This window comes from Adiantum capillus-veneris, chromosome 1 (assembly GCF_014529385.1).
Source record: "Adiantum capillus-veneris isolate H3 chromosome 1, ASM1452938v2, whole genome shotgun sequence".
Taxonomy (NCBI): domain Eukaryota; kingdom Viridiplantae; phylum Streptophyta; class Polypodiopsida; order Polypodiales; family Pteridaceae; genus Adiantum; species Adiantum capillus-veneris.
Genome location: NC_140931.1, coordinates 141,519,930 through 141,539,954, shown reverse-complemented (window position 1 = coordinate 141,539,954; position 20,025 = coordinate 141,519,930). Strand labels below are relative to the sequence as shown.

Genomic DNA, 20,025 nt, shown 5'->3' with positions numbered 1-20,025 from the left:
GTATCTACTGAGAGATGTCGAAAATTTCAAGTTATAATCTGCTAGGGTTTCCATGGCAAGCATTTCAGAATACCCCACTCTGCCAGAAGTTGCATTCCGAAGGAAGATGTCAGAAACCATATAACTTCGGGCCAAAATTTTCTTGAAAGCTTGCTAAGTACTTGGAGTATGCTGCTTGGTAGCTATCAACATTTGCATAGCACTACCTCTGAGAAAAACAGCAGCTCGAAACAAATCTTCGATCCTTCTCTTGTAAGTGATCTTAATGGCTTATGCCCTGTAAGACATGAGCGATGAAGACGAGAGCGCGCCCGATGAAGTAAGGGTGGGAGTGACTATTAAGTCCAAGGTCAGCGGCCGAAGATACCGGATAAAATTCCAATAGCTCTGTCTGCTCTTTTGTAGGACAGGTATGCTTTCAGAAAAGCACGCGCCTAATGCTCTGATACCACTGTCACAAGACGAGCACCACATGCCAATAGAAAAGAACAGACTGAATAAACTTTTAGCACTTCAATAACAACTGAACTGAAAGAGAGAGACGACACGCGCCACGGAGTGGCGGAGTTCCACCCAAGAGAGTATTGGGCCCAAACTTTGGCGCCCCTTTCGGTATTTCTTTATATTGCATCAACACAGTACAAGCCAGAACTCCAGCCTCTGCACCTTCTCCAGGAAGCATGCCATAGAATGAGCCCTAACCTCATATCTAAAGGCCCTAGGCCCCAAAAGCAATTTACAGTAAAAAGCCTTCAAACTCAAAAGCATTTGGTCCAAAAGCAAAGCCGAAAAGCTGCCAACGTAAATCATGGAAAAAACGCGGAAATCCGTACAACCTACCACGTCATCATAGCAACGTAATTTTCAGAAATCTGCCACGTCATCGGTTTTTGCGTGTGTGCGGTCGTGCTTTATTTTAATCCTTTATGTCACTTGGGGCCCCATCAGATGGGGTCACCATAAGTTGATAGAACTTCTTCTGTTACTTGTTCTTCTTAGGGTTTAGGCCCCTCGGCCAGCATCTGTAAGTTGGCTCCATTTTTCAGGGCTTTGACACGTCAGCAGTTTGTTACAATGTCCTAGGTAATCCGATGATAAAATCCATAGAGATACTTCCCCGTTTCCCTGAACGAATGTCTAATGGGTGGAGAAGACCTCCAATCTTTGACCTTTCAGCTTTATTGATCTGATATTTGTCACACTTTGTAACATGGTCAAGGACGTCCTTACACATTATTGACCACTAAAAATCTCTTTTAATAAGACTTATATAACACCTCGGTGTCCCGCACTAGGGCTATCGTGACACTCATAGAGTATCTAGTGCCTAAATTCTTGACCAATAAAAATATAAGTCTTATTATCACCTGGGTGTCCCGCGCTAGGGCTATCAAGACACTCATAGAGTATCTGGTGCCTTAATTCTTGATCTGTTCGAACACATACTCTACTTACCCTTGTAGGGTAGATAACCATCATCTATGGCAAAATGCTTCCACTTGAATCTATCATGAGTATCGATTGATACCTCTTCATTTTGATCCCTTTTTAAAATGGTTTCCCATATCTTGGATTCTGTAAAATCATCGTAACATTTTCCTTTCTTTGGTTCAAGTAAATCACTTGCAAAAATGAGTAAAACTTAACTCATTTATCATAGGCATCCTACTAAGGGAATTTACTACCACATTGTATCTCCCTTTTCCACACCGTAACTCATAATCAAATTTTTGAAGAATTTCAACTCATCTAGCCCTGCGGCTTTAGAGCTTTGTTTGATTAGAGAGCCACTTTACACTCTCTTGGTCAAACACTATCATAATTTTGGAACATACAAATAGTACTTTCATTTGTTTAAAGCATGTATAATAGCATACAACTCTCTTTCATAGACTGAGTAATATTGTTATGTGTCGTCTAGCTTCTTGCTTTCAAAAGCAATGGCTCGACCCTATTGAGAAAGAACTGCACATATAGCAAAATTGCTAGCATCTATACTTTCATTTGTTTGAAGCATGTACAATAGCATACAACTCTCTTTCATAGACTGAGTAATATTGTTATGTGCCGTCTAGCTTCTTGCTTTCAAAAGCAATGGCTCGACCCTATTGAGAAAGAACTGCACATATAGCAAAATTGCTAGCATCTGTCTCAATGATAAATGGTTTATTGGGATCCACAATAAATAGCATTGGAGTTGTAGCTATAGCTACCTTTAATTTTTGCATGCTTCTTTTTTGTTCTTCCCCCCACTTAAAAGTTTTTCATTTCCCTTTGAGTTCGTTAGTCATGGGAACCGCTAGCTTGGCATAATCTCTAATGAAACGTCAATAGAAACCAAACATTCCAAGGAAGATCTACAGCTCTTCAAAATTCTTTGAATCTAGACAATCTAGAATAGCCTTCACCTTGTCTGATCCATTAGAATCCCATCTCTAGAGATAATATGTCCAAGATACTTTACTTATTGTGTAAAGAATTCACATTTTGATTCTTTACAATAGAATTATCTCTCGGCAATTGGAAAATTTTCCTTCAATGTTACAAGTACTCTAACTTATTCTTACTATAAATGAGAATACCATCAAGAACAACCATTGCACATTGACCTAGATATGGTTGTAAAACATCATTCATTAATTTCATACAAGTGGTTGGAACATTGGTAAGGCCAAAAGGCATTAACCAAAATTCATAATGACGATATCTACTTCTAAATGTTGTTTAATAAACATCTTGTGCTTTGTTTCTCTAAGAGCCCCATGCAAGTAAGAGTGCTTATTTGTGATTCAATACTTGAAGAACTTGACCAAATATTAATCACAACACTTCAAAGAGACACGAGATAGAATGAGGATTGAAGATGCGCACCCCCCCCCCCCGCGAAAGAAATATACTTCTCCTCAATCCAGGTTCCTTAGAATTCAGCTCAGTTACAATCACCCCGAAAGCGAGTTTTAATAGACTCACACTCGTAAATCTTGCAAGATGTCATGTGCACATGCATAAAAGAAAACTCGAACATAAGTAGACTTCTTCAACATATATACATAGAGAAAATACTTGCTCTGTGTGATAGAGAAGAGATTGAGCATCTTGGTTGCTTGTAGGATGAGTAGAAGAGCGCATAAGGGGGAAAGATGACTTCTCAGATTTACAGGTTGGCTACCCCGAAATCAACCCGCTATAGAGAGAGAGAGAGAGAGAGAGAGAGAGAGAGAGAGAGAGAGAGTCTTCTTTGCTTACAAGAGTGGTGAGGGGAAAAGCTTGGAAATTCCAGATCAAAGCTAAAATTTCATGAATACAAGGGTGCTAGCCTGAAAAAAAAGCAACCTAGAGAAAGAGAGAGATGGCTTCTTGAGGATGAGGGAAGAGTAGACGTAGAGAGAGATAGTGATGGTAGTGAACGAGGCTTCTTGGGCTGATGATAGAGGAAAATTCAGCAACATTATACATATCAAGTAAAGTGAGGTTCATGACTTAAATTTGCCCATTTGTTTGTGGATAAAATGATGAGGAGAAATTTTAAAGTTGTTCCCAAATTCTCAAATAAAGCACGCCAAAAATTATTTGTGAACTTGGAGTTCCTATCAAAAATGATTGTTGAAGACATGCCATGCAACCTAAAGGTATGTTGTATAAAGAGTCGTGCAACTTGTGAAGACTTCAATGTTTTGTGGCAAGAAACAAAATGTATTTGCTTACTGAACCTGTCAATGATGACCCAAATCATATCGTTCCCTGGTGGTGTCCTTGAAATTCCTATAAATAGACTCCCAAGAACCGTCCGGAACAAGCAAAGGTTGCAGCAATCCAGGAGTCTTCCATCTATCAAACTTCGATTCTTAACATACCAAGCATTCGTCAATGTAGTTGCATGTGTCCCTTCATAATGTTGGCCAATAGAAGAAACACTCTAAGGCGCTTAGAGTGGCTATACTTCCTCTATGTCCTGCATAAGAATGTTCAGGACTCTCTTTCAATACCTTTTGACGAAGAGGAATAGTTACACAAAGGCGATCATCCATCATGAGGTATCCATCTTTGATGCAGTAATTTGGATGAGATTCTCCTTCGTGCAGCTTTAACCGTATTGTTTAAAAATTAGCATCCCTTTCAGAGGTATTTTTCATACCTTGGAAGTCTTCATAATGAGTCACTCTAATGGTTAAAATTGGAGAGACTCTTGAGAGTGACATTATGCTTGCCAAGAGTACATAAGATTTGAAAATGAAACATTGACAAAAAGTTTATCCGCTTTGCATACTTTTCTGTAAGTGCTTTTGAGTTTGGAAATACTTCAAGCTTTGATGATCAGTTCTTACAAGGAATTCATTGCCTAAGAGATTATGTTTCCATATCTTCAAAGCATGAACAATAGCTAAGAGCTCTTTTCCAAAAATATCATACCTTCTCTGTATCATTTAGGCGTCGGCTTTCAAAAGCTACCGCATGGCCTTCTTGATTGAGCACAGTACCAATGCAATTGCCACAAGCATCTACTTCAACCATGAATGGTTTTGCCAAGTCGGGGATGATGAGAACTGGGTCTGAAGTGAGTGCGACTTTCAACGTTTTAAAACCTGCCTTCTCTTTCTCCTTCCTTAGAAAAGTGCTATTCTTCTTGGTTAGGTCATGTAGAGGAGAAGCAATATGGACAAAATGCTTGATGAAGCGGCAATAGTAAGATCATAACCCAAGAAAAGATCACACTTGATGTGCATCACAAAGATCTAGCCATTCTTGAATTATTTTGATCTTTTCTGGATCCATTCGAATACCTTCTGAAGAGATCACATGCCCAAGATAATTTATCTTATGCATGAAAAACTCGCTTTTCTTACCATTAATGAGAAGCCCATTAATGAGAAGCTGCTTCTCATGAAGAAGTTGTAAAACAGTTTCCAGATTTTCACGATGCTCCTCTTCATTCTTGCTACACACAAGAGTATCATCAAAGAAAGTGCCAACATATTGGCAGTGACCTCTAAAGATACGCTCCATCATGTGATTGAAAGTTGTCTGTGTATTAGTTCATCCAAAAGGAATTACCAACGGTTCATATAAGCCAAAAGAAGTATAGAAAGCAGCCTTGTGGGTGTCTTGTGGAATCACCCTTATATGGTGATAGCCACTCTTTAGATCAAACCTGTTAAAAATCTTTGCATCACCAAGGCAATCCAAAATGTCATCAATTCGTGGAATGGGAAACCTGTTCTTCAAAGTTATTTGGTTGAGTGCCCAATAGTCGATGCACATTCTGGAGGTGCCATCCTTTTGCTGAATAAGAAGAACTAGAGAACAAAAGAGCAAGCTACTAGGCTTAAATTTTAATCAACCCACGACCAAGTAGGTCTTCCATTTGCACAGATTGAGAATTATTGTTGTGGGCTACCTAAAGGCCTTCGAGATTACTCTACAAAGAACAGAGTGGCTACCCTCACTCAGCTTATGTAAGTTGCCAACATTGGTCTTGCATTGTTGAAGGGAGAGGACAGTGGGTTTCCGGGCAACATGAAAGGGGGGCAGCCAAAAAAAAAAAAAAACCCGCAAAGAAGCCCTGTGTGAAAACGGCTCCAGAAGTGTCACAGGGGTTGGAAAAGGTCAACAAGGATAAGGACTCAGCCGGGACTTCTGGAGCGCAGGCAAAGAAATAGAAAAGGAAGCCTTTAGTGCGTAGTCGCTCGAGGAAAAGGTCTTGATGGCTGAGAATAAATGCATTATATGCGAGCAGCCTGGTCACTTTGCTACAGATTGTCCACAAAGGAAAAGACCACTTGACTCAAATGATAAAGAGGACAAGAAAGAAAAGAAGCCCAAACCCACGGCAGCTTTAGTACCAGACATGGTCGGTGACACGCCAAGCACAGATGTCAGTGAGTTATGCGGAGCATGGGGTAAAGTCAGAGACCAAACGGCACTTATTTTCTTCGATCCAAGTGCCAAAGGGAACTTTATCTCACCACGCCCATAAGTGTGTGTGCCCAACTATAGGATACTTCACAAAGACGCCCTGTGTAAACTCACACCATGGAAGACATCGACACGATCATGCAGCCACCAATGCAAGCCACCTCCGGATTTTGATACACATATCCACCATTTTATATCTATTCTCCGAGATACCATTTTATATATGTTCTCTTAGATACACACCTACTTTTTGTATATGTATCTCTCCGGCTCTTGCACCATTTTATATCTATTCTTTGAGATACACGCCTACTTTTTGTATATGTACCTCCCCGGCTCTTGATACCCACTTTTTACAGTCCTAGTAGTGTTTCTGTTTAGTTAGTTTCTTTCTTTCTTTTTATCCAGTCCTTGTATCAGATTCACCATGATGTAACTCTTTGGTCTTATAGGTCAATATAGCCTTAAGAAGACGTTAATATAACATTTCATCTCTCTCTCTCTCTCTCTCTCTCTCTCTCTCTCTCTCTCTCTCTCTCTCTCTCTCTCTCTCTCTCTCTGGAAAAATCAGGGCTGTATATTACTGAGTACAATATAATCCCCAGAGGATGCCAAAAATGGCCTATCACGTGAAGTATAAGCTAAATGTAAGGGTGATAGCCACTATAGTGACAACTCTCATGCTGGTCTATATGATGAGTGGAGGAGAAACCACTGAGGAGGTGCATAATGCCATGTAATCTGTCCACCTGTAAGTGTGAAGAAGAGTGGAGATCAAGCCCAACGCCGAAGGAAGTCAAATCGACGAGCCTCGGCTGCTCTAGATGTACCTGAGGAAGAATCCCACTGGCAAATGAGGGTGTGAATGATGTCCAGCCAAATGGCAGTGAGGGTATCCGGAAGGAGCTGTGGAGCCGCACTGAGAATGTGAAGACAACGAGCTCTCCAAACATTCCGTAGTGCAATGCTAGTGATAACAGAGAAGATTTCATCACGCGTCTAAGGATCCCCCTGCCAAGCAATCTGTGGTAACATAGCCAAAGTCCCTCGCCGATAACCTGTTGAGGTAAGCATAAGAGCTGGATCTGTGTCTGAGCCCTCCTAGAAAAGATGCGGTCCGGGCATCGGCATCAACCGGGAGACAGATCCCCAAGTGAGAAATCCATGTTGAACACCAGCTCTGCCAAGTAAAGAGCAAACTGCTAGCCACACTACATGAGAAGACGAGCATGACCAAAGACAGTGTGTAGGTGACTCAAGGAGTCGCAAAGGACAGCGAGTACATAACGGATCATGACCCATAGAAGCTAGCCAAGTCCCAATTGGAAGTCCTGCATGTGCAATCATCCACATGAAAAAAGAAATACGACGAGCCACATGTAAATCCCAGATGGTTGACCAGAACTGTTGTAGATAGGCATGGGAGAGACCTGAATGTAACCAAAAACACATACAAGTGGGCTGCTCTGTGTACTCTCTCTCTCTCTCTCTCTCTCTCTCTCTCTCTCTCTCTCTCTCTCTCTCTCTCTCTCTCTCTCTCTCTCTCTCTCTCTCTCTCTCGTAACTACCCCCTCTCTCTCTCGCTCGTAACTACCGTTTTCACCCCCAGGCCGTATATCTACCATACTTATTCCCACCCCCCCCCTCCCTCTCTCTGGTAACTAACGTCTTCACCCCCGCGCCGTACCACCTAGGCTCTACCACTCAAGCATGAGGAAGACAAACAATAAAGCCGACCCCCTAGAGGATGCCATTCGACAATGCAAAGAAGAAATGACGGAGACCATCACCAAGTTGAACCGCAATCTCTGGGGCACAATAAACATCCTCGAAGGACGTGTGCTCATCCAAGAGAGCAAGATAAGCACATTGGAAGACCGAGTGACGACCCAAGAGGAAGAGATCGCGTCACTCAAGAAAGAACTCGCCGAAGCCCGATCAAGAAACACACTCGAAGAGGACGAACTGCAACCCTCAGTAATTGAAGAAATCAACACGATCAAGGAACAAGTACGGGCCATAAAAGAGGGAGAAGAACAGCACAAAGAAATGACGACTTCTTGGGTGGATGTTCTTACCAAAACCCAACAGAAGGCGGACGAAGCCGAGAAATGGATCAAGGTGGCCAAGAAAGGAAAAGACAAGGAGATAACGCCCACGTCCACACCCAACAACATCATTAACCAGACACTAGAGGAGGAGCAGAGGAGAAGGGTGCGCGCTTTACATGTGAGAATTTGCCATCTTAAAGACAAAGGCAATGTGGACGAAGAAGTAAAAGAACTCACAACCCTGATGGGGATTCATGAGCCGACACACACGAGGGCATGGAGAGTGGGCAACATAAAGAAAAATGGAGGCAGTGGAGAAACCTCAAAAGAAAGAGCACTCATCCTCCGTTTTCCCTCCATGGAAGCAAAGAAGTCATTCTTGAAGAAAAGACCAACTCTTAAGGAGACTGGCATCTTTCTCGGGGACGATCTCACCCTCTCGCAGATCGCTCATATGCAAAAAGTAATGCCGGAGATTAGAGCGGCAAGGGGAAAAGGCAAGATCGCTTTTTACCGAGACGGAACCGTAGTAATACTGGAGCGACGCTCCACATGACGGTGCGAGACTTATGGGACCACACTCAAAGTAGCTGCCTGGAATTGCAATGGATCTATGCGTCTTGATGTGGGTGCTTTTGAGGATAGCTTTACTGGAAGAGACATCATCTTCTACTCTGAGACACACTAGGCCCCGGGGCAATCCATGCCTCACATCAGTGGATATAGGTGGAAGAAAGCATATAGAAAGGAGACACGCTCAAAGCACAAAGGGCGGGGCTCGGGAGGAGTGGCAGTGTTATTTAGAGAGGATCTGCAGCCACTGATACATATAGCCCGCAGGGACGAGCAGGCCAGGTACATGTGGGTGAGACTGAAAGCAGAGACAGGCAGATACCTCTATCTAGCTATTTGTTACTTTCCCCCGAGTACATCAGTTTATGCACCACGTAGGGGACAATCCCCTTTCTCTATTTTGGATGATGACATATGGGAGTTCTCTAGGGACGGTGACATTATCATCCTCGGGGACTTCAATGCTAGGACTGCCCATCACCAGGCAGTGTTTTATGATACTTCAGAGGAGATGCTAAGAGAGATAGATGTGGCAGATACGGACCTTTCCAGACTATCACACGATATGGAATATACTGAGTATGGGCGACACCTGATAGACATGGACACTGCACATGGATTGGCCATCTTGAACGGCCTACAGAGATTTCCTGCTGCGGGAGGTTTTACATGCTTCCCACACAGACATGGAGCCAGCACGCTGGACTATGTCATGGCACAACCGAATCTCATCTCTAGTATCCAGGATCTCACAGTTGGGCCCAGACCAGTCGTGGTGGCAATGGATCATGCTCTGGTGTCAATGACCATCTCTTTCCAATTCAGTGTAGCACACAGGCCACGAGTAGCAGCCCCTACTCGCTACACATTCACAAGGGAGACGGACTCTGTATACATGGACGGAATCTACAAACGCCTATGCACTGAGGAGCCGGGGCGACCTCTGGAGGAGCTAACTACTATACTGACACAGACATTACATGAGGCAGCAACAGCAAAAGCATACCCACACACCCAGCCTGTGCAGAGCCGCCGATCTGGGAGCATGCCTTAGAACAACTGGTACGATGAGGAGTGCCGCCAGACTAGAGCCAGACTTCAGAGGGAGGTGTTGTTGGGGAACGTCACTCACAGACAGTCAAAGATGGACTTTTGAGGCCTGGTGTTGCGGAAGAAGAGGGCTTTTTTGGCTCGACTCGAGCAGGATCTATATCAGCTATTCATGAGTCAAGACTCGCGTGAGGCGTGGCGGCTCTTTCATGAGCATATCCACTTTTGTTATCTTCGGACGATATTGTGTTGATCTCCGAATCCCCAGAGGGAATGCAACGCCAATTGGATGCTTTGCATACGTTTGCCCACGAAAGTGGTTTGTCTGTCAACCTTGGTAAACCAAGGTTATGGTGTTTAATACCACCCCACAGTGGATCAGGAGATCAGCACCTACATTCACATACGGCCAGGAGACTGGGGAGTACACAGACGCTTACACTTACCTTGGAGTGGTTTTTACTGGACCCACATTCTCACTCAGAAGAGTAGTAGAGACCAGACTGACTAGAGCCCACGCAGCATTGGGTAGATTGGAGAGGATGTGTTCGCAGGTTCAGTTTCAGGAACCTCGGACGAAGCTCTGGCTCCTTGACACCTTCGTGACCTCAGCATTGCTCTATGGGGCTGAGATATGGGGACCTTCATTCGATCACCACGGGAGGCCAGGTTGCACAGACGGATGGGGGAACATGGAGAAGCCTCTCGTCTCTATGACCTCGCGGCTCATTAGAGCCAAGGCATCAGTACCACGGGCCATTATCCGAGCAGAGCTGGCGGCCCCCCCACTAGTGGTAAAGGCGCTCACCAGATCAGTCTCCTTCATAAACCGCACATGGGAACTTCCCAGAGACAGATATGCTCGCATAGCACTTGAGTCCTCCCGACAGTTAGCCATACAAGGAGATACAACATGCTGGTATGGGGAGATGACATCATGGTTTCAGGCGCATGGGTTCAGCATAGACAGGCTGTCACCATTCGAGTACTCATTGGATGCACCATCTCTCATTCTTACACAGTCGGAGATCACCAAGCTCATCCGCCAAGACCTGACCCAGCTAGACACCAGAAGGACATGGATACAACCAGCACAAGAACTGGGCACGAAGATGGCTTTCTACAGAGACCACCTTCTCCAGCTTACGGAAGATGGTTTTGTGATGAGACCCAGATACATGGATACCCACCTGTCTCATGGGATACGGTGTGCTATTGGCCAGTTACGCACATCGTCTCACCAGCTGCGGATTGAAACCGGGAGATATAGCGGAGTACCAGCAGAGGCCAGGACATGCCCCTTGTGCGACATGGAACCTGAGACAGAGCTGCATTATACATGCCGCTGCCCCGTCTACTACGAGATACGAGGCCGCTTCCACTGCTTGTTCAGAGAGGGTTTTGGACCACTCTCAAGAGTAATGGGATACGAAGATCAAAGATGCCTGGGTTTGTTCTTGCTTGAGCTGCGCAGACACAGAGAGAGCCTGATGAATGGCGAGGCTAACCAGTCTCAAAGACGGATTACAAACTTCTTCAAAGCAGACACGGGAGAGCCGCAAGAGCCACTCCCACAACAGAGCTCCCTCCCACGTCACACCAGAGGCACATTGATTGACCGAGCGATAGAACTGGGGTAATCCAGGCGCCCACGACTGCGCAGGACTACACAGCATCAACGGAGGCTACGTCAAAAGATTCAGAGCACGCTGGCCAGGCATGCACGACGCTCGGTCAGACTACTAACCATGGAGGAAATTGATGAGATTCGCCAACGACCGATGCTAGATCTTTTGTGATTCAGCTATCCCAACTAGCCACCCATTTTTGCTTAGTTTTTCGGCTTAGCTCACATCGACCTATCTAGAATCCCATAATATATATCTTTGTTTTGTACTGTTGATTAGGTTATTTTGTTACTCTGACTTTGTATCAGATCCACCACCTTGTAACTTTCTGGTCTCATAGGTCACTATAGCCTTTTGAAGACGTTAATATAACATAACATTTCATTTCATTTCATTTCTCCTAGCAGTTGAGTCCTCTAGATAGCTAGCTATGCAGGGAGATACAGCATGTTGGTATGGGGAGATGACATCATGGTTTCAGTTACATGGATTCAGCATGGATAGATTGCCCCCCTTTCAGTACTCATTGGATGCACCCTCTTTGACCCTCACACAATCTGAGATCACCAGGCTCATCCGCCATGACCTGATTCGCCTTGATACTAGGACTTGGAAACAGTCGGCACAGGAATTGGACACGAAGATGGCTTTTTATAGAGAGCATCTTCTCCAGCTCACTGACGATGGGTTTTGTGAGGAGGCCCAGATACATGGACACCCACGATACAAGTGTTGTTGGCCAGATACGCACATCTACCTAACTCTGAGAAGGATAACATTTAAATTAGAACTTTTGTTTTCTTCTACATGAAAATTTATCTTTTCTTGCTCTAAGATCTCACTTTCTTCAATCTGTGAGACTTGGTCACATTCACATTGGCTTTAGAATAAGCAGTAGGACATTGGATTTCTTCTTTGCTTTGCATCATATCCACTTTAAGGTTACTAGGAAATTGGATTTCTTCTTTGCTTTGCATCATATCAGCTCTAAGGTTAAGAAAAAAAACAGAAAAGAAACACATTTGGACACAAGATTATAAGATATGATATGCTTAAGATGTTTGAGACGAGAAAGGCACAAAAGCAATGACTTGTTTTTGAATTTTTCAAACTTCTATCAATGTGCGCTACATATGCCACTACCCAGTATATTATGAGATACGAGGTCGCTTTCATTGTCTACTCAGAGATGGTTTTGGACCACTTTCTAGAGTCATGAGGTATGAGGACCAGAGATGTCTGGGATTGTTTTTACACGAGCTGCGCCGACACAGAGAGAGCCTGATGAGGGGAGAGGCTAGCCAATCTCAAAGACGGATGACAGACTTCTTTAGAGCAGATACCAAGAAGACGGAGGAGCAGATACCACAGTAGAGCTCACACGCTCCTCACATCAAAGGCACGCTGATTGATGGCGCGACCGAGCTAGGAAGATCCAGATGCCCAAGACTACAAAGAACTACACATCATCGACGGAGGCTACGTCAGAGGATTCAGATCACCCTGGCCCGGCATGCACGACGCCGAGTCAGATTACTGACCATGGAGGAGATTGATGAGATATGCCAGCGACTGATGATGGATATCCTGCGATCTAGATGAGGATTATACATCTTGCCCATTTTTGTATCAGCTTTTATGTCAGCCTTGTATCAGCTTTTGTCTCAGATATTGTATCAGTCTTCACTCACTACATCCACCCCTACTCATAGCCTATACAATCCCAGCTAGCGGCTTAGCTCACATTCAACAGTTAAGATTTTATAGTTTTTTTTTTCAGTACATTTTTTATTCTTGGTGCCCAGACATTGTAGTAGATTCACTAGGAATAGATTCACTAGGTTGGAACTTTTTGGTCTCAGGTCATTTTGGCCATTTGAAGACGTTAATAGAACATTTCATTTCATTTCATCTCTCTCTCTCTCTCTCTCAACCCTCTCTCTCTCTCTCTCTCTCTCTCTCTCTCTCTCTCTCTCTCTCTCAACCCAAGCATCACTAGATGGAGCACAACAAGCATGTTGTAATCACCTTGGCATATAGATTCACGCAAAGTTTCATAGATAGACATACACAAAGCACTACAATTCAAATGCGCATGTTGTTTACTTGTAATTGCTTTTAGTTTCAAACTTACATTTCAAACTCGAAACCAAATACAAACATATTTTCCATAATGTAAATCTATAAGCATCATATAGGAATTTCCATTTCGATTTCAACTTGTTCAAAACACATTAATTTGATGCTACTTATACAAGGTATTACATAAACAATTACATGAAGACTAAAACAGCATATAAAAATCATTCGTATAACACGATGACATAAGTATCACATATTCAATAAGTTTAAATAGAAAAATGCTTGCAAAAGTTAAGTTCACACACATACCGAATCCATGCACAAGAATAATAGGTTTCCCACAACCAGCCACACCATAATTTATCTTGTGTTCCCTAAAGAAGAAAACATTTATGTTAGTTAATGCCAATACAAAATAAAAAACCAACTATAGCTGGCCATTATCACTGTAAATTAAGTTCAAAAAGTGTGTTTAATTTTACTGCAAGCAGCAATAAAAAAGGATAGAAATTGTAGAAAATAAGCATATATCCTATGTTGTCAAAATGTTACTTAACCGGCATTGTCTACCATTATTGGTACAAAAATCCAAACACAAGGTGAAGCAAGCCATACCATTCATTGACATCGGGAAACACGGCATTGAAATCAACGGAAAGCAAGTGGTGCTTAAGATTTTTGAATTTGCGAAAGAAAATTCAGTCATGAAGCAAACCCGCTCAATGTAGGGTAGCCAAGTATGCATGAAATCAACGGAAAACAAGTGGTGCTTTAATTTTTAAATTTGCGAAAGAAAGTTCAGTCATGAAACAAACCCACTCAATGTAGGGTACCCAAGTATGCCTGGGGACAAGTTCATACCCGCTTAGCTCAAGTTTAAGAAACAAGAATTGGTTGAGATTTACCCAGGCCACAAAACCAGGAAAGTGGATTGTTTATGACTATGCTAAAGCCCCCATCAACGAGTTTCAGACACTCAAACTCATGTTAATGGGTGAGATATTTAGTGTGTAATTATCACATCATTCATTTCTTTTCCCCTGCGAGTAGAAGTGAAAATCATGTGCATGATTTGTCTCATACGTCACATTCGGCCTCTCTCTCTCTCTCTCTCTCTCTCTCTCTCTCTCTCTCTCTCTCTCTCTCTCTCTCTCTCTCTCTCTCTCTCTCTCTCTCTCTCTCCAACAAAAGGGGCTGTATTCTGTGTACATAAGAGACCTTGGCAGACACTCAATGGCCGATCACCCAGAGGAAGTACAAAAGAGGTGTGAATGTGTGGGCTATGTAAACATCACGGTGGTCTGTACCATGAATCTAAAATGAACAACTGTGGGGGTACATAATGCCATGTGATGTGGGAATATGATCCCGATGGAAAAGAACTGACAACCACGCCCATGTGCGAAGAAGACGCATCGATGCTGCTCCGCCCTGGAGGAGCCAGCTGTCACAAATTGATGACGTGGCTGCCCTAACTTGAGGACAGCTGCCCAGTACATACACCTGCTGACGAGGACTCCCGGCTGCAGGCTGAAATGCTGATGTGGAATGGCTGTACGGCAGCCCCTGGAAAACGCAGAAATTCTGCCAGCTGTACGGAAACCCGCTTTTTGCAGCGCTGTTTAAGGCAGGACAGCAGCGATGCTTTTTCTTCTATGCAATTGAAAGGGAAGCATTTGCTTTATTAAAGAGAAGGCCTATTTGCTTTATTATTAAGCGAGAGAGAGAGAGAGCGAGAGAGAGAGAGAGAGAGAGAGAGAGAGAGAGAGAGATTCACTATGCTTTATTTGCCAAGCTTTTGATTTTAAGCTTTTGGGGCTTTGCTTTTGGCGTCCTTTGTAACTCTTTATAAGTGAAGTTGGTCTCTCACTTCTCAAAGCATCTGGACACAGAGTCTGAGAGTGAGACCCAACTGCACTTTTGTACTTTGAACTCAGATTAATACAAAAAGAAATACGAAAGGGGCGCCAGTCTTTGGGGCCAATATCTCTAGGCACGGAACTCTGCCAGGCCAGTGTAAATCAATTGTGAACTGTGAACTGTTTTCAAGTGGTTATTTGGTGTTGTCACGGTAGATTCTTGACTTCGAGTGTCCAAGTCTGTTACAGTGGTATCGGAGCACGGCCGATTTCTCTACTACGGGAAATCCGATCCCAAATTTTTTTTCCGCGGCACCTATGGCTTCACGCAAGGATCAATCGACTCCCTCTGCATCCGGAGATGCCACAAGGGATCACAACGAAGATTCCGGCAAGGAGTATGGCCCGCCTCGGCCTACTCAAGCGGAGCGTCGAGAGATGGAGCGTCGTCAATTGATCGGTGATGCAAGAAAGATGATGCTCAATTTTGCGAAGGACCCAACATTTGCAAAATATATGAGCGAGACTTCTTTTCAGGAAGTGCACGAGCAGTGGCAGAAAACCACAACCACCCCCGAAACCCGCTCTCAAGAAACCTTCTGTTCACAAGAAATATTCAGGGAAGGAACTAGAAGAGGTGGTTGATGCACGGATTGCTCAGGTTTTTGACGCACAAAACAAAGCTAAAAAGCACGACAAAAAGCAGAAGAAAGCCACTGACTTCCCGGGTTATTTGGGACATCAATCGACATTTGAAAAGGCAAAGAAATAGAAGCAGCGTGTTCGATTTGAAGAAGTACCCACTTCTTTTTCTTCTTCTTCTTCTGACAGTTCTTCTAGCTCATCTGACTCGAGCGAAGAAGACTGCAAAGGCAAAAAGCGAAGCAAGAAAAAACGATTCGGAAATGGCAAGAAAAAGGCAAAGAAGTCTAAATCTCGCCTAGCGAGTAACAGTTCTACAAAGGACTCGTCTACAGATTGAAACCGGCCCGTGGGGTGGCAGGCGTTGGCTTTCACCCGAAATTCTTTACCTTAAACACACACACAAAGAGAACGTGCGAAGGAAACCTGTGACGGGAATTAACACTTGATGTCACAAAGTGATGACGTGGCTACGGACAGCAAAAACCCTAATTTCTGCCAAAAACCCTAAAATTCCTGCAAACCCTAATTTCTGCCAGAAACCCTAATTTCAGGAAATCACGGAGGCGGAAAAAAATTTTATTTTTTTTTTGGGTTTGGAGCGACGCAAATCTTGCTTTTTCTCTACACAATGAGAAAGAGAGAGAGAGAGAGAGAGAGAGAGAATGCTTTTGCTTTCAAGTTTTGACTCTCTGTGAGAGAGAGAGAGAGAGAGAGAGAGAGAGAGAGCAGTTGCTTTTGATTTGAAGCTTTTGGGGCTCTGCTTTTGGCATCCCTTGTAAACATTTAAATAAGTGGTTTGGGCCTTCACTTCTCAGAGCATTTGAACGCAGAGTCTGAGAGTGAAACCCAAGCCACTCTCTTGTACTTATAACTGATTAATACAAAAAGAAATACCGAAAGGGGCGCCAGTCTTTGGGGCCAATATCTCTAGGCACGCAACTTCGCCAGGCCAGTGCAAATCTATTGTGATCTGTGAATTGTTTTGAAGTGGTTATTTGGAGCTGTCGCGATTGATTCTTGACTTGGAGTGTCCAAGTCTGTTACACTGGTATCAGAGCACGGCCAATTTCTCTTCTACGGGAAATCTGATCCCCAATTTTTTTTCTGCGGCACCTATGGCTTCACGCAAGGATCAATCGACTCCCTCTGCATCTGGAGATGCGGACAGGGATCACAACGAAGATTCTGACAGAGAGTATGGCCCGCCTCTGCCTACTCAGGCGGCGTAAAGAGAGATGAAGCGTCATCAATTGATCGGCGATGCAACAGAGATGATGCTCAGTTTTGCGGAGGATCCGAAATTGGCAAAATATATGAGCAAGGCTTCTTTTCAGGAAGTGCATGAACAGTGGCAGGAAACCACTACACCACCACTGAAACCCGCTCTCAAGAAACTTCCTGATCACAAACAGTATTCAGAAAAGGAATTACAAGAGGTGGTTGATGCACGCATTGCTCAGCTTTTTGACGCGCAAAAGAAAGCCAAAAGCACGGCAAAAAGCCGAAGAAAAGCACTGACTTCCCGGGATATTTGGGTCGTCAGTCGACTTTTGACAAGGCAAAGAAACAGAAGAAGCGTGTTCGATTTGAAGGAGTACCTAGTTCTTCTTCTTCTTCTTCTTCTGACAGTTCTTCTAGCTCCTCGGATTCGAGCAACGAAGGCAGAAAAGGTAAAAAGCGAAGCAAGAAACAAAGCTTCGGAAAGGGCAAGAAGAAGACTACATCTCGCCCAGAGACTAACAGTTCTAATGAGGACTCGTCTACAGACAGTTCAGATTCCGATGACGGAAACTTTTATGCGAACAAGAAGAATTTTTACAAAGCCAACGAGTATGTCTTTCTCGAAGATAAAAGCAAGAAAATCCGAGAGTTTAAGGAAGGTGACCACTCAATCAAGTTTAATACTTTTTCAAGATATTTAGATGCTTCCAAGGCTTTGAGATTGCTTTCGCGAAAGGAAGCTATTCAGAACACTCCAAGATTCGGAGAGCTACCTCTTACCTTAGGGGGAATGCTTGTATTTGGTGGTCCACGCTTCTTTAAAACAAGACTGTGCCAGTTAAATGGCTGAAATTCAAAAAGCTTTTTATTTCTTCTTGCTTGACGCAAGAATATGAACGAGATATACGAGCTGCTTGGAACCATCTTCGGATGACCAAGAAAGATACAATCAATGCTTACTGTGAAAGATTCTAGACCTCTTTTCTACCCGCCTCTTCATTCAAGAAGATCTCGTTCAGAGAACAGATTGAGCGGTTTACCTTGGGTCTACCTACAAAGATCCGAGATCACTGCTTGGAACAGAAGTCAGCTTCTGTTCAGGAGTTGATGAGTCATGCGAAGCGGGGCTTTGCCATTCACTCTGGCAGTCTGACTTACCCCACAGATGAGAACATGACACAGCAAGCCGAACAGACTTCTGGGAATGAAAGTAGAAAGAAAAAGAGCAACCCAGAGAAAAAGGATGCACGCCCAAGCTTACTCCTGAGGAGAGAGCTCGCTTCATCAGAGAGGGGAAGTGCTTTGGATGCGGGGAACATGGACATATCTCCGCGAAGTGCCCTAAAAAGGCACAGAAAGAACAGAATGATAAAGACGACGACAAGCCTCAGCGTTCCAGAGCAGCTGAGGAACATGGCAGAAAAGGCAAATAGAAAAGCAAAACTGGTACCACATGGCGTGGGACCTGCAACGAATCTAATGAATGGAAGTACTAACTTTGTCGCTTTTGGGGCAAAGTGAAGGATCGGGAAGCTATTTTGAAGGAGCCAAGGCCAACTTCTTTTCACTTGGAATTGGCGGCTCGATTTGGAATTACGCCCGACAGACTACAGGTGGAGGTATATACCTAGATGAATCCAAGATAAGCCCAGATTCACCCTTGAAGGAAAGTGCAACGTATAGACCCATGGTAGTCACCCACAAGACAATATAACCATCAGCTCCATCATGCATAGTATTGACTAAATACCACGACATCCTCACTAACGTCGTCAGTGCCCAATAGTGGGTATAGAACTAGGTACTAGCATATGCTCCCCAAAACAACACACACCACACGCACACACACATATGAGCATACATCAACACAAAGTTCACCGTGCTGAGTTTCTGTCATGACTCCGGAAACAAAGGCCGACTCAGCCATAATGAAGCCTAGCACTAAAAGAAGCATTAAATCGAAAAAATTAGCACAAAAATGAGGTAGTTGATAGGGCATACGCACCACAAAAGATAGAAAGAATTAGCACAATATCAAATGGTCGTAACTCGAACTACAGGTGGAGGTAGTTCGACTGGCACCTGGATGAGATGTTGCCATTACACCGAGCATTGGCAAACTTCGTTTGCAATGACAGGGGTGTTCAGGGCACGCGAGTGACATTCTAATCAAGATCCGTTGGTACCACAAGAACTACGCAGTGGTTGACTATCGGGCCAAGAAAGCGACTTTGACAAATAAAGGCCTCAGAGATTGTACTTGATGAACTTCAGTTTTCTTTACTCATTCTTATGGGAGAGACCTAAACGATGAATAAGGTTGAATATGTTTTGACCTGAACAAAAGAACGCCAAGAACGCCAATTGCTTTTTAGAGGGCCTGAAGATCATACCATTGATCTGATACCTGGAAGCACGCCACCGAACCGGCCACCTTACCATGTGAGCCGAGTACAGAATGAAAAGATTATGAACCCAGTGAAAGACCTCTTGGAAAAGGGTCTTGCCCAGCATAGTCCTTCACCGTATTGCTGTCCACTGTTGTTGGATTTGAAGAAAGACGGATCTTAGAGAATGTGCATCGATTATAGCGCTCTCAACAAAATCACCATCAAGAACAGATCTCTGATTCCTAGGATCGATGATATACTCGACAGGTTACAGGGATCCTCGTGCTTTAGCAAGATTGACTTGAAGAGTGGATATAATCAGATCCGAATCGCGTCGGGAGACGTCTACAAGACGGCCTTTCGGACGACTTTTGGGTTATTTGAGTTTTTGGTGATGCCTTTTGGCTTAACCAATCTCCTACGACATTTAACCGGACGATGGACAGGATTTTTCGAGAGTACAGGCTATTTGTTGGCACTTTCTTTTATGATATCATTGTTTCTCCAAGAATGAGGCAGAACACAGAGATCATCTGCTTCAGATACTTTTTGGGACACTTTGTCTCAGCAACAGGAGTGCAAGTGGATTAGGCCAAGATAGAGACTATACGTG

The 20,025-nt window shown here is 43.8% G+C and overlaps 1 protein-coding gene across 4 annotated transcripts in view; it reads right to left on the bottom strand.

Moving 5' to 3' along the window:
- The window catches only part of LOC147465710 (uncharacterized), a 74,070-nt gene that overhangs the window by 17,423 nt on the left and 36,622 nt on the right, over positions 1–20,025 (bottom strand). For all 4 annotated transcript variants that reach the window (XM_086521538.1, XM_086521539.1, XM_086521536.1 and 1 more), the window contains one exon: positions 13,607–13,671. In XM_086521538.1, the coding sequence (XP_086377664.1) occupies positions 13,607–13,671 (65 nt within the window). The remainder of the gene's footprint in view (positions 1–13,606; positions 13,672–20,025) is intronic.